At 54.2% G+C, this 13,602-nt stretch overlaps 6 protein-coding genes across 6 annotated transcripts; 4 read left to right on the top strand and 2 right to left on the bottom strand.

Annotated features, from left to right (window-relative positions):
• The first annotated feature begins 753 nt into the window (after window positions 1-753).
• B0T23DRAFT_379322 (uncharacterized protein) lies at window positions 754-1,295 on the top strand. Its single transcript, XM_062837140.1, has one exon. The coding sequence runs from the start codon at window positions 983-985 to the stop codon at window positions 1,205-1,207; it is 225 nt and encodes a 74-aa protein (XP_062692731.1). The 5' UTR covers window positions 754-982; the 3' UTR covers window positions 1,208-1,295.
• B0T23DRAFT_379324 (major facilitator superfamily domain-containing protein) lies at window positions 1,272-3,988 on the top strand. The gene is made up of 2 exons (XM_062837141.1): window positions 1,272-1,713; window positions 2,264-3,988. Exons 1-2 carry the CDS (start codon window positions 1,297-1,299, stop codon window positions 3,509-3,511), a joined length of 1,665 nt encoding a protein of 554 aa, XP_062692732.1. The 5' UTR covers window positions 1,272-1,296; the 3' UTR covers window positions 3,512-3,988.
• B0T23DRAFT_420112 (uncharacterized protein) lies at window positions 3,788-5,514 on the bottom strand (the record flags this gene model as incomplete). Its single annotated transcript, XM_062839727.1, has 2 exons — window positions 5,206-5,514; window positions 3,788-5,144 (listed from the first exon to the last, which is right to left on the bottom strand). Exons 1-2 carry the CDS (start codon window positions 5,274-5,276, stop codon window positions 3,788-3,790), a joined length of 1,428 nt encoding a protein of 475 aa, XP_062692733.1. The 5' UTR covers window positions 5,277-5,514.
• On the top strand, window positions 5,380-7,085 carry B0T23DRAFT_137962 (uncharacterized protein). The gene has a single exon (XM_062832312.1). The coding sequence runs from the start codon at window positions 5,795-5,797 to the stop codon at window positions 6,974-6,976; it is 1,182 nt and encodes a 393-aa protein (XP_062692734.1). The 5' UTR covers window positions 5,380-5,794; the 3' UTR covers window positions 6,977-7,085.
• A 471-nt stretch (window positions 7,086-7,556) lies between these two features.
• On the top strand, window positions 7,557-10,322 carry B0T23DRAFT_316436 (uncharacterized protein; the record flags this gene model as incomplete). Its single annotated transcript, XM_062834931.1, has 5 exons — window positions 7,557-7,619; window positions 7,681-8,963; window positions 9,081-9,568; window positions 9,681-9,958; window positions 10,149-10,322. The coding sequence occupies 5 exons, from the start codon at window positions 7,557-7,559 to the stop codon at window positions 10,320-10,322; spliced, it is 2,286 nt and encodes a 761-aa protein (XP_062692735.1).
• A 2,021-nt stretch (window positions 10,323-12,343) lies between these two features.
• On the bottom strand, window positions 12,344-12,693 carry B0T23DRAFT_404370 (uncharacterized protein; the record flags this gene model as incomplete). Its single annotated transcript, XM_062838890.1, has 2 exons — window positions 12,344-12,386; window positions 12,461-12,693. 2 exons carry the CDS (start codon window positions 12,691-12,693, stop codon window positions 12,344-12,346), a joined length of 276 nt encoding a protein of 91 aa, XP_062692736.1.
• Window positions 12,694-13,602: the final 909 nt, after the last annotated feature.

A 13,602-nucleotide genomic window follows, 5' to 3' on the forward strand; every position in this document is an offset into this window, starting at 1 on the left:
TATCCATTTGTGTTGAAGAGAAGGCGATGATCATACCTATGCTTGGCCGCGCCGCTCGCCAAGAAAATGGGGAAGGTTGCGACGTAGAAAAGCGGTTTTTGGGGGGAAACTTGAACCTTTCTTGGATTGCCGAGATTTTCGAAAGTGTGATAGCGTGCCATTCTGACAATGCCATGCAGCGAGCGGGTGCTCAGCGCGATCAATGTCCCGTGTCCTCCAACGTCCCGTCCGTCTTTCCTTTCTTTGCAGGCCAGGCTTTCATTTGATCCCGTGCAAGTCCGACTGGAAAGGAAGATTTGAAGGTGTGGTGTGGTAGTATATGCGACCGTAAACTACCCCGTCTTCTGTCCCATCATTCACTCATTCATTCATTTTCATCGTCTTCAACCAGATTGATGAGTTGCGACGAATACAAGTATGTGAACACGTGTCGCTCTTCCTCTTTACAGCTTCCCCTTCTCCAAGCGCTCGCTCGCATTTTCATCAGACGGATGGCAGGGAACCTTTCCTCTCTGCTGCTCGGACAGATTTACACTCGCACAACTGGCACCGAAGCTTCGTTCGGACAGAGATAAAAGCAAAACACAGTCAAAACATCCCTTGGGCTTATACCGAACACCGTGACCGAGGCGCGACTGGAATCCGAATGCGAACAAGCTGAATCAAACACTTCTGCCACAAAGTCTTGGGATAACTTTATCCAGAAAGGGGGCGCCACAAACAAGTAACAACAGAGCCGCCTCCACCCTCTCGAAAAAGAAAAAAAAGAAAAAAAAAAAAAAAAAACCCAAACCGGACGGTTAATACAAGAGCAGAGCAGAGCCGCTTCATAAGGCGCAAGCGCAAAACGCAATGAGCAGCCTCCGATCCTCCAGCAAAGGAGGTAGTACCCAAGGACGACCTCTCCCACTCCAAGGACAAGGACAAAGACACTGGCCAGAATTAAGAGACACAACAATGGACGACGACGACGACGACGATCATGACCAGGACCAGGCCACCATCCACAGCAGCCGTTATTCTCACCATACTACTTCGCACCGCGACAGCCACGACGATTATCAAGCTCGCCTATCGTATCCGCACACCAAAGTTCCCGAAACCACCACCGCCACTAATCTCAGCAGTAGTAGAACGGGCAGTAGTGGAAATGCTCACGGCAGCAGCAGAGACATGGCAGATAAACGGGGTGATATCGTCGAAATGAAGGAGAGTCCGAGTAATAACAACAACAACAACTACTACTACAACACCAACACCACAACGACGACGACGACGACGACGACGACGACAACGATGGCTGACGATGAGAAACGGCGATGGGTGGGGACCACTCGGAGTGAAGTAACGCACGGATCCTCTGGCGGCAGCAGCGACTCGGAAAAGAAAATCGGCGGCGGCAGCAGTGGTAATAGTGGATCATGGTCAGCATCCACCACCGACTCCGGATCGGGATCGGAGGTCTCCACCACGCTCGGCGCCGGAACGGGTATCAGCATTACGGAGGGAAGAGCGGTTAATAGTGCCGGGGAAAGGGCCGGCGGTGGCGGTGGCGGCGTCGGACTTGGAATTGACGGAGCGGGTCACCATGACGAAAATGAACAAAGAGTGGAAAGAGACAGTGAGGGAAGACCGGTCGTATATAAGGTCTATAAAAGGAGGTGGTTCGGGTTGGTGCAGTTGACCTTGTTGAATATCATTGTTAGCTGGGATGTAAGTGCCTACTTTTTTCCCCTTTTCTGTCCAGTCTTGCACTATCTTTCAATCTTTGGGATTAAATGGTTCTATCGTCGTTCACGCTGGAAGCCCACAATCCTGAGCTATGGGCGTGGTTGGTTGGTCGCATATTGATACCTCCCGTTTTACAACGGCGGCCACGCCTCGTAACCTTGAGCATCAAGGCGAAGCATCTCGTGTACGAGATTGGGGCCGCCCGCCTACGCAAACGGGTGGCGGCCACCTCCTAACGCCCGCCACGATGTTATTGGGCCGTTTAAAGTTGATCAATACTCCCAATGTCTGTTCGTGTGCGCCATTTATACTGGACTTGATGTTGTGGTGTTGTTGTGATCATATCTCAGTTTCCGTGTCCAGCATGATTTCATTTGTCGAGTTCTAGCCATGTTTACCTTGGAGATGGCTTTGCATGAAAACAAGACATAATGTCTCACTGAGAGAACAGAGAACAATAACTTTCACAGATGATAAATCACTCGTCACTCCAACCCAAACCGAGAAACCTAAACTAACAATCCTTCTCCAGTGGCTCACCTTCTCGCCCGTCGCCTCCCAGGCCGCCGCCTACTTCCGCACCACTGGAACGACCATCAACTGGCTCAGCACCGCCTTCCTCTTCGCCTTCGCCTTCATCACGCCCCTGGTCATCTACGTCCTGCACCTCGGCCCCAAGTTATCCATCACCACTGCCGCTGCCCTTCTGCTCATCGGCAACTGGGTCCGCTACGGGGGCTCCCACTCTTCCTCTCCTTCAGGTGGCCACTTCGGCATCGTCATGTTCGGCCAGATCCTCATCGGGCTCGCCCAACCCTTTGTCCTAGCCGCTCCCGCCCGCTACTCGGATCTATGGTTCACCAACCGCGGCCGCGTCGCCGCCACCGCCTTGACTTCCCTCGCCAACCCGTTTGGCGCCGCGCTAGGCCAGTTGATTGTGCCATTCTGGGTCGACAAGCCATCCGACATATCAAGAATGGTTCTCTACGTCTCCATCATCTCCTCCATCTGCTCCGTTCCCGCCTTCTTCATCCCCTCCCGGCCTCCGACGCCCGCTGCCCCGTCTTCCGCCACGCCCAAATTACCTCTCCGCACTTCGGCCGCGATCCTACTAGGCCACGCCGAATTCTGGCTCCTCTTCGTCCCCTTTGCCGTCTACGTCGGCGCTTTCAACTCCATCTCCTCGCTGCTCAACCAAATCATGGAACCCCATGGCTATACCGACGAAGAAGCCGGCATCGCGGGGGCCGTGCTCATCGTTGTTGGGCTGCTTGTGTCGGCCATCACTTCGCCCATCATCGACAGGACGAAAGCGTTTTTAACTACAATCCGTATTGCCGTCCCGCTTATTGGGATCTGCTACCTCGTCTTTCTTTGGATGCCGTCCACCCACGACTCTGCGGGCCTCGCTGGTCCTTATGTCATTTTGGCCATCCTGGGCGCGGCGAGTTTCAGTCTGGTTCCGGTGGTGGTGGAGTTCTTGGTGGAGGTGACGCATCCGATTAGTCCCGAGGTGACGAGCACGTTGGCGTGGAGCGGGGGGCAGGTATTGGGCGGGGTATTTATTATTGTTTCGGGAGCGTTGAAGGAGGAGAAGGGAAAAGGGGGGAGGCCGGATGGGAATATGTATTGGGCGTTGGTGTTTCATGCTGTGGTGGCTATGGTGACGGTTCCGGTGCCCCTTTGTTTAGGGCTGTTTGGGCGGAGGGATAAGGTTAGTTTGAGGAGGGTGAGGTCGGATGATGGTAGAGGGGATGGGACGGTAGATGAGACGGCCTGATTTTTCTTTTTCTGTTCATGCTGAGGGTTGGGCTCTGCAATGGCGTTATGTTATTCATGATGGATGATGGTGTATGTGTTATGGCTTGTTTGATATGTATGTGGATGCACAATGTCGTTTATACCCCCTGTTACGGGTTTTGGGTACATCTATTAGGATCATTATCTTGTATATGTAGGTCTCCCGCTCCTGTGCTCGTCTCATAGCAGGGCAGGCAGGGGTGATATTTACTTTTTAACCAATCAAACTCATCTCGTCACTTGTCACTCGTCAGCATCACTGCCTCTCGAGAACCCTGCCCAACCTCGCCTCCCACTCCCCTCTCAACCTCTCCATCTCCTTCCAACACTCCACCCCCAACATCTCAAATTCAACCCTCTTCTCCTCCGTTAGATCCACCGCCCCGGATTTCCTCCCCACAATCTTCCTCCCAATGTGCCTCTCCCCCTTCTCATTCTTCAGCTCCTTTCTCGTCCCAACCGTCCCATCCCACCCCCACCCTTCCACCTCCGTCTTCAGGACTCTGCACTCTCCCCAGAAATCTGTGCTCGATCCCCACTTAACGTGCTCAGCGTCCACCGCATCCAAAGCCTCTTGCTCCTGCAAAGCAAGCCACACGGGCGCCACGGCACCGTTGTACCCCGTTATAGGATGCCAGGGGGAGCCGAGCCAGCGCGCAATGTACAGCACCACGCGGTACCAGAAGAACATGAAGGCGTTGAGCGGGAAGAGGGTCGTTTGGACGATGCCCGGGTGGACGAGGTAGATCCTGGGTGGGGCAGCTGGTGCGTTTGACTTGGTGGCCGGCTGAAGATACGAGTTGACAAACGGGCGGGCGGAGGGCAAGGTGGCGGTAAGGGAGAGCACGTCCGTCAGCCGCTTGGTGCTCTCGTAGGCGGCGTTGGTCTTGATAGCTTGGAAGTCGGAGAGCGAGAGGTTCTTCCACCCGGGCTCGATGGAGGATTCCCAGATGATACGGCCGGGAGGAATGGTAGAGTCAGACTCGGAGCGGCTCAGCAGCGGCACGAGCTTGTGTGCCAACAGGTAGTGGCCGAAGACGTTGGCGCAAAAGACTTGGCCCATTTCGGGAACCTTTTCGTCTTTAGCGTCGGGTAAGGGGTTGACGACGTGTCCGGCCGTGGCGGCCTTGAAGGTCGGCCAGGTGGTGGCTTGGACGAGACCCTTGGTAAAGATGTTGTGGAAGACCTTGGGCCAGTCGAGACCGGTCCAGCCGCCCATGCCGGCGTTGAAGATGACCGCATCGAGACGAGGTATCCTCACGTCGGTGAGGGAGGTGAAGTAGGCATCGTTGGCGTCGGCGGGGCTGCTCACGGTGCCGTTGACGAGTTGTTCGGCGGCGCGGTGGACGTCGGCGAGATTGCACAAGTCTAGTTGGACGCTGAGAATGTGAATGCGCTTAGTAATAGATCGGGGATCGTAGTTGGGACCGGCACGGGAGCGGAGGATGTCGGAGGTGTTTGCGAATTCGCGGGCATGTTGGCGGAGCGCATCGATGGTTTCTTGCGACTTCTTGACGCTGCGGGTGGTGGGGATGACGACGAGGTGGGAGGACAGGGAGCGCGTCACGAGATACTCGTCGATCAGGCGTTGGCAGATAGCGAAGCCGATTCCACTGAAATTGCATTGTTTAGCATGTCATCTCTATGAAGCATGGACAGATGATGATTACTTACCTGTTGGCGCCAGTTACCAACGCAAAGAGGGTGTCCTCAGGAGGGACTGAATCCCATGGTGCCGGGGCCATGTTTAGTCGGATACTGTGATTTGCTTGACGGACTTGCTGGCTACAATGACGGACACAAAAGAGTTGCGACGGAGAGATGAGTTGCTGTTACGCGGTACCTACGTGTCGTCGGTCTGAAAGGGGTCCCGTTCGACGCCATTATTTTGTGGAGCCTTTCCGGCCCCTGTCCGATTGGGTTGTTTGTTTCATCGACTTCTGACATGCTGACACGTGATTTCAGATTTGGTTTTTTGTTTCACAAAAGAGAATCAACCAACTGGATTCATCGTAGAATGGTTGCCAAAAGGTATGGTTCGATGACGAAGTGGGAGAGATGCCAGCCGTGAGATCGGAGTCGGGGCACCACTTCCGGGCCTGGAGCACTTACTTGGAGAAGTCCGTGCCGTTCGGGGATGTATGTGGTGGGGTCCGGCCGGCAGCACTTTCACTTCACTCGGCCAGGCCGGGACCCCGCATTTTCTTCTTACCCTTCGTTTACAACCTAACGACCTACGACAACTCGCTTCTCTTCAGCATGAATGGCTTCCAAAGTGCTGATATTCACTGGAGCTCCAGACAGCCGGGCGCTTGACTGGGCCACCCCGGATCTACTTGTCGAATTCGATGAGCCCATTGCCAGCTTCATGGGCATCCTCCAACCACGGGAAGAGCAGACCATCATCCCGGCCTCTGCTCCGACCCCTGCCGCATGGAGATCTCTTAGCCTCGTAAGAGAACGTATCCCAACCGGCTACACACAACAATATGACTCCAGCTTCCGCTTCAACCCAGCTCACGGTCCGGAAGCAGTCGATCAGCCCGATGACTTTCTCACTACCGCGTCCATATCGTCGTCGTTTGACGAATCGTCCGTCGTCCATGGTGACTTGGAGTCCCAGTTCTACGAGCACTCCCTTACGTTGCATCAACATGTCCGATCCTCGTACCTGGACGCTACATTGCTTAGAGAAGCAGAGTCGCAACACTCCATTACGTCGGCAATGAGTGAGGAGGATCTGGATACGGCTTCATTCTTGGAGACCACAGTTCATGCTCTGGATGGGGACGAGAACGTCAAAGAGCCCTTGACATTCCGTGGCGGTGACCGCCTTACTGACCTCAAGGATATCCCATCGGCCGCGTACCTTGTCAAGGCACAACCCCAGACCATCACCTGCAATCTGATCGTCGGCATCATTTCCATCTCTCCGCCGCGGTCGGTTAGCACTCGCTGGGGCTTAGACCGCTCCCTGGTCGAGGTGCTCGTGGGTGACGAGACCAAAGCTGGCTTCACCATCACTTTCTGGCTACCCCCTGGCTGCGAAACCGTACAGGGCAGCATGCTTGAAGGACTGCGGCATAGGGATGTGGTCCTCGTTCAAAACGTCGCCTTGAACGTCTTCAACAAAAAGGTCTACGGCTCCAGTTTGCGCAAGGGTCTGACCAAAGTCCACCTGCTTTTCCGAGCAAGGCTCGATGCAACAGACGTCGGCGGTTATTATGCCCCTTCGGACTTATCCGTGGCAAGAACGACGCATCTCCAGCTGGACAAGACGCGGACAGTGTGGGATTGGGTGCTACGGTTCGTCGGTCCCGGACCTATCACCACCGCCGGTCCCGCGTCCACCAGGAGAAGAAGCCCTAGGAAGCGCAAGAACAACAAAGGTGCCTTAGCCTCAGCTGCTCGACCGTGGGATCTGCCACCCCCTGATACTCAGTAGCACGCCAGGAACACGTGGGTGTTTCATACGATTTATAGAAACAGGGAGATGAAGGCGTCGTATTTTTAGTCAACATCGGGGCTGAGCTTTTGGCTTGGGGCGGGTCAACCTCGGGTTCGGTACCAAACCGGACACCGTGGGCAGGGCTTAGCGGAGAAATGGATCTGTCTTGGATTCTTAGCGGCGGAGGCTCACTTCGCTATTAACCCTACACTACAGTTAATCAGTCACGGTGTGGCTGCTGCTCACAGACCCAGGGCGCTCCAACAGCTGCGCCCTTTGTTGACACGCAATCAAAGTGATCATGAATACGCGTCCCCCAGACGCTCTGAAACTCGTCCAATAAATGCCAAACATGGAGCATTGGAGTCCTCCCGACTTGAGACAACGATAAAGTTCAATCATTTTGTGCATGTCATTCTCGGTTTGCCACCCGAATCTGACTTGTCGAGACTGACAGGGAACTTGATGTTTCGGCAATATTCTGTACAGCGTCTTACACGTAGCAGCCCCTTGCCGCCCAGCAGCCTACCGTTTTAGTAGCCTAACTTACACTACCCATCCCTCACTTTAACCCATGATGCGGAGAAGTCATCGGAAGTCCCGAAAAGGGTGTCTCGAATGCAAAAGACGGCATATCAAGGTGAGTAGCCCGCTTACAAAACTCAAGACTAGTCACACAGTGAAGTAACACTCGTCGACAGTGCGACGAAACACGACCGCGATGCATCAACTGCCAAACCGTTGAGAGAGAATGTTCCTACCCCATTCTGCCCGGGACCGACACTGGCAGCGATGAACTGTCCCGGTCCCCGGCCGATCACCTTTCGGTAGCCGCAACCCCACCCTCCTCCGGCGCCGGGTCCGCCTCGGCCTCGGTAGCCTCTTTCTCCGGCGGCTATGGTGGTTCCGCATCCACCATGCCCATGCCGGACGTCACTCCCTTTCCAGTCCCCACGGGCTACCAAGACTCGGAACCGTCATCGCCCAACGTCAACATGGTGCACATGGAGCTCCTTTACCACTTCACCACCGACGTCTTCTTCACCTTTGCCCCATCCGGCGACACGACCCGCTCGTTCACCATGAATCACGCCTTCGGCGAGCCGTACCTCATGTACCAGATCCTGGCCCTCTCGGCCCGCCACCTATCCGTCCTGCGCCCGCATCGCGAGGCCTTTTACCACCACCACGCCATCCAGCTGCAGACGCACGCCCTGACCTTGTTCAACAGCATCGACATGGCGCACTTTGACGCCTTCATCGAGAAGCGCGTTCCGCTCTTTCTGTTTTCTTCCATTCTGGGTGTCCATGCCCTCTGCGACACCTTGAGCTATCGAGACGCCGAGTTCCCTGCTACGCTGACCCGTTTTGTGGGTTATTTGCACCTGCACCGCGGTATCTTGGGGGTCTTGGAGGGGCACATGGAGGAGATGAGGCAGAGTGAGCTGAAGCCGATTATCGAGGCGGGCATTCGCCTGTACGACACGCGTGGCTCGGGGCCCGAGTGCGATGAGATCCTGCGTCGGCTGGAGTCGAGGTTTTCCCAAGATGATGATCATGCCAAGGAGAAGTTGCATGGGCTGAGACAGGCGGTGCATCGTGTGCAATTCATCTTTGATGCCACGTCGAGTCCGACCGCAAAGGTGCAGATGATGTTGGCGTGGGGTAACATGTTGACGAAGCCGGTCATGGGCATGTTGGAAGAAGCGAAGCCGGAGGTGTTGGCGGTTCTGGCGTATTACTTTGTTTGTCTACATCTGTGTCGAAAGGCGTGGATAGCGGGCGACTCGGGGAGGTTCTTGCTGGATAGCTTGGCGAGGTATATGGCGAGCTTGGGGCCGGAGTGGTCAGAGTGGATAGAGACGCCGTGTAGGCTGTTAAATGAGGCGGATGAAAGGGAGGCAAGAGCGGGGAGTGATGAGTCTGGGATAGGGAGTCAGGAACACCAACCGCAGCAGCAGCAGCAGTATCCGCAGTATCAGCAGTTATGATAAATGGAGGTTTGGATACTAATTGCGTCACATGATCTCGTGTCTTGTTTTACTTTGCGTTCAGCAGTCTATCTTGTTTTGTCCTTTCCATCCCCACCAACCACCATCAGCTCTTCTACCAGGATCACAACCATCACGATGCCCGCCAGATCCAAATTCACCATATCCCACCCCTCCGAGGCCTCGGCCTCCTTGGAAGCAGCCCGCATAGCCCAAATCCACCTCCTCGCCATGCAAATCAACCCGCTTCTCCACGCCCAATTTCCCACACGCAAAAGCCAAGACGCCCTCGAATGCTTTCTTGCCAGAGACACTCAGCAAAAGATTGGTCCACTTCAAACAAGGGCCCACCGCGATGAAGGCATCTGGGTGGCCAGGCTTGAAGGTGAGGACGAGATTGCCGGGTTCATTCGGTGGGAGTATCCTCCTCCAAATGTTGACAGAGGGAAGGGGAAGAGTGACGAGGACAAAAAGAAGAAGTTGGAAGAGGGAGAAATCAAATACCTCGCAGGATGCAGGAGGGAATATCTAGAGGAGTACGCGCGGTTGGCATCGGAGGCTAAAGAGAGGAGTGGGTTTATGAAGATAAGATGTTGGCGTAAGTTTGTCTTTGTTACCTACCCCATCCATGTTCTCTTGTACATCACCGACGTTGTATACTACCTATTACAATACTAACGCGTTCCGTCTTTTCTTTGGCCACCTACCAGATCTCACATTTGTATGCATCGACCCCAAGTACCAAGGCCGTGGAGCCGGGTCTCTGCTGACGAGACGGTTGCTTGAATTGGTGGACGATACACAGGAGGAACATGGACCGCTGCCCGTGTATTTGGAGAGCACGATGGAGGCAGTTCCCATGTATGAGAGGTTAGGGTTCAAGGCCGTGGATGGGTTTGAGATGGAGATACCTGCCCTGGGGATGATGTCGGGTGAGGACGAGGGCAAAGCTGAGGGAGAGAAGACGACATATAGAGAGGTTTGTATGGTTTACTATCCGAAGGCGGCGAAGTGATGATGCAACTGAAGGCTGAGGGGAATCTCAGAAGCCCTTGCAATTTTGGATAGTCTTCTGACTGGTGCGTCTGCCAGCAACTTGGGAAAGATCCAACGGTTGAGGTGAACCCAGGTCGTCCCCCGCCTGCACATCATCTCGAGTACTTGAATGAACTGGCAAGTGTGCATCAACGGCGGAAGGAGCGGTCAGTGTCAACCAACCGGCGAGGCTCAAGAGTCTCAGTCGCGATTACTCTACGTACCGAGTGAAAACAGTATTCAGTTGTAATTGTGCGTCCTTGCAAGTGCCTGCCTGTTCGTCAGAGTTTTCTTTCATCGCCTTCCTGCCTGTGTAACCTGGTCTCAACCGCCATATGTCAGTTTTTTTATTCCCCCGACTCGAACCTCCTTCGCAAGCTGCCCGCAAATCACCACTAATCAAGACACACTCTCCGACAACTTGCATGTCAAATCATACAATCATCTCTAGCGAGCCTGTTCTAGGCTTCAGAGAACCGCCAAAGTTCCAAGACACCGCAACGAACGGTACCGCACAAGATCACTCGCTGCTGTTGATACTCGCGATATGATATTAACCCAACCCGGTTCCAGGGCTCTCGGCACTTTGGGCACACCGTCACGCCCTTTTCCAGTCCCCCCCCGCCTTCTTGAAGATTCCCCCGCGTCCACGGCATATGTCAACTAAAAACCCTCCATTCGGGGGCCTTTGTCATCGATCCGGGTTCTGGGCACGCGAGCTTGGCGATTGTCTCGCAGCCTGCAGAGAAGACGAGAAAGAGCCTGCACCGCCACTCAACCTCTCGACAATGCACACAAGCACACCAAGCCACACCTCCAGAGATGTGGGGGGGGTCCGCGTCATCAGCCATAATCCCGACCGCTTGGAATAACACTTGCACTTCTGCGCCGTCGGTCATCAAACAACTCCAGCAGCTTGTCTCGTGCTCTGCCCCTTCCCAGAAAGTTCAATCACACGACATCTCACATGCTCATGACCCTGACATGGAATCGAAGCTGAAACGGAACACGAGGGGACGGGGAACTCCAGACTTTCAGCTGGACCCCACTGTGGGGTCGTCTCTATCCGCCATCGTGAGTCGAGACGACGGGTGAGAGCGCCCTGACGCCCTGACGCCAGCATTGGAACCTCAGCTTGCGTACGGCGAAGCTTGATGTCATGAGTTGACTGGCAATGGGACTTTTTCCTCCTTTCATCGGACATTGACGTTCCATCGCCTGCTCTGTATAAAACAGATTCACCGTCTTCCACGATAAATTCCCGGCTTGTGGACTCAATGCCAAGCTGCCTCTTGTGGGAGATCGTTCCGAGGCCGCACAGCCAGTCCGGCATTTCTGAATTGGCCGGCTTGGGCACGCTTTCACTGTCCGGTAATAGGTGCCGCGCTTTCCGCTCTGATCGCTTGGCAACGACACACGATGCAAAGTCATCCAGGTTGAACCATTCACAAGCCTTAAGAAATCACCAAAATGACCCTACCCGACACTCGGCGATGAAACACCAAATTCTACGCAGTAGTGTACCTAGAGCTTATGCCCTCGCACCATCAAGACGGCAAGATCAAACAACAGGCAGGAACAGACCGAAAGACATCTGAAAGACTGCCTTCAACTGCCATGTCTCGGCGCGTCAGGCCATTACGTTAAATGTATTCCCAAAAGAGGGCGGGTGCCGGGAACGCGCCTTTTTGATTTGGTAATGACCGGGGGGCTCTATCCACGGCAACCGGTGCCATGGCTTGCGATCCCGGCAGCCCAAGGTCCAACAAGCCCGCACGCGACACCAACAAAGAGTACCGGATACCTCGGGCTCTCTCTCCTCCTGGCCTATTGCTGCCGGCCATCTTAACAGCCTTTGGTATAGCTACAAGTACTCAACTGTTATTGCCATGTGCCCCACCCCCATGTCCACCCCGCTCTCGGCAGGTACCCCAGACTCACGAATTTTAGGTCGATCAATGAAGCGTTATCGTCTTTTTCCCATTAGGAATTTTGTTCTTTAATCGTAAAAGATGATAAGGCCTGACAATGTGATATCCGACGCATATGTCTGGCCGTCTCTGCAGCAACTCAACCGCGCCATGCTCCTGACGGCACGACACTATTCTCAGGCAGGACAGATGGGCACCACTTTGTCGCCGTCATTATCGTTGTCCGCTCCGAGATAACCCCATACTAGTCCCCGACCTGACCTCCAAAGTTAAGGGGGAACGGCACATCATGGGGTAATCGTCCCCAAAGGCAAGCAATTGTTGCCCCTTGCACCACGTATTTCCTTATCGGCGTCAAGGGTCCAGTTGCGGTGGACAACATGGAACTGTCTTTTACACTCGCCAATCTAGCGCCAAGGTATCCAAAGTTGGTTGATGAATGTGCCACAGCTGGTGTTTCCCAAATTCTCACCCACACGCATCAGATTTTTTTTGGGGCTCGACACGGCATTGCTCTTCCTCACAAGGAGGCGCGTGCCAGTTCATAATCTATCCTGAGTGCAGTTGATCTCCTGCTCGGAATTCTCCTGGTATTGATTATCGACGATCTCGGTGTACTTCTTGTCTCAATCGTCACACTCCCTTTTGAACACCATCTCCATGTTGCACGGAACAAAGACACAGAAATAAAAAGGATAAACCAAACCACTCCCACACCTCGAAAGCTCGAGCCGAATCCCTGGTTCTGTGCTTTCATGTCATCCTCGCAAATGACGCAGATAAGCCTAGCTCATCTTATCCTGGTCTCGATCATCACATAGGACAGTCCGAGTTAAAACAACTCCCAGCCGACATTTATTATAAGTCCATTCACCAATACGCATCCATCATAGGTAGCCAGACTACCCAATAGCGACCCATATACACACAGTACGGTGGCTAGGCCCTTACACGCCTTGCTTCATACCTCCCCAATCCGGGGCGCGACCTGGCAGATTATCCGCATACGCTACCGCTTACACGCTTCCTCTTTCCGTGGCAGGGAGGGCTCTATTTATCATCAATACATACACATCATATCATATACACAGAAAGATACCTCACGTACTACCTGCTACCACACTCTACCTACCTTATCTCTGGCTTTCCCCTCAACATCAGGTTTCTTCCGCCTTTCGTTGTCGCGTAAGGTCACTCGATCTGGCAAGGAGATACGTGCTGGTGTCAAGAGAGCGATAAGGTTGCTTCTCCTTCCTCTCCGGTCATCATTCTCCTGCTGCTGCCAGCCGTGCAAAACACACGGAGTCCCTGTTGTGTTGCCGCAAAGGCAGGTGAACAAACAGACAGACAGACAGACGACAGTGGCCAGGCAGTCGACGACCAGGTGTGCGTTTCACCCCATCGGTTATCCTGGGGACTTGTGGCAGGGATTCAACCTCCCGAGCCTCAAATAATCTGTCCGCAGTTGTGCCGTCAACGAGCATCAACCTTATCTGCAGTTCGCTCTTGCTTATCAACCCTCGGAGACAAGCGACAACTACCCCCAAACGTAACCAGTCTTTCGATCCATCCAGGCCGGCCCATCCACCTGCAGTGTTTCTCGCGGGTCCTCCTGTCAGGGCTCAATCCGGGGAACGCTAACGTCCTTGAAAAGATTCCGAAATCC

Source organism: Neurospora hispaniola (assembly GCF_033458365.1).
Source record: "Neurospora hispaniola strain FGSC 10403 chromosome Unknown B0T23scaffold_4, whole genome shotgun sequence".
In the NCBI taxonomy this organism is placed as follows: domain Eukaryota; kingdom Fungi; phylum Ascomycota; class Sordariomycetes; order Sordariales; family Sordariaceae; genus Neurospora; species Neurospora hispaniola.

Excerpts from the sequence above, each read along its gene's own strand:
- B0T23DRAFT_379322 (XM_062837140.1), top strand. The coding sequence starts at position 983 with ATGACCAGGACCAGGCCACCATCCACAGCAGCCGTTATTCTCACCATA.
- B0T23DRAFT_379324 (XM_062837141.1), top strand. The coding sequence starts at position 1,297 with ATGGCTGACGATGAGAAACGGCGATGGGTGGGGACCACTCGGAGTGAA. Across the intron at positions 1,714-2,263 it reads ATATCATTGTTAGCTGGGAT|TGGCTCACCTTCTCGCCCGT; the intron begins GTAAGTGCCTAC and ends ATCCTTCTCCAG.
- B0T23DRAFT_137962 (XM_062832312.1), top strand. The coding sequence starts at position 5,795 with ATGGCTTCCAAAGTGCTGATATTCACTGGAGCTCCAGACAGCCGGGCG.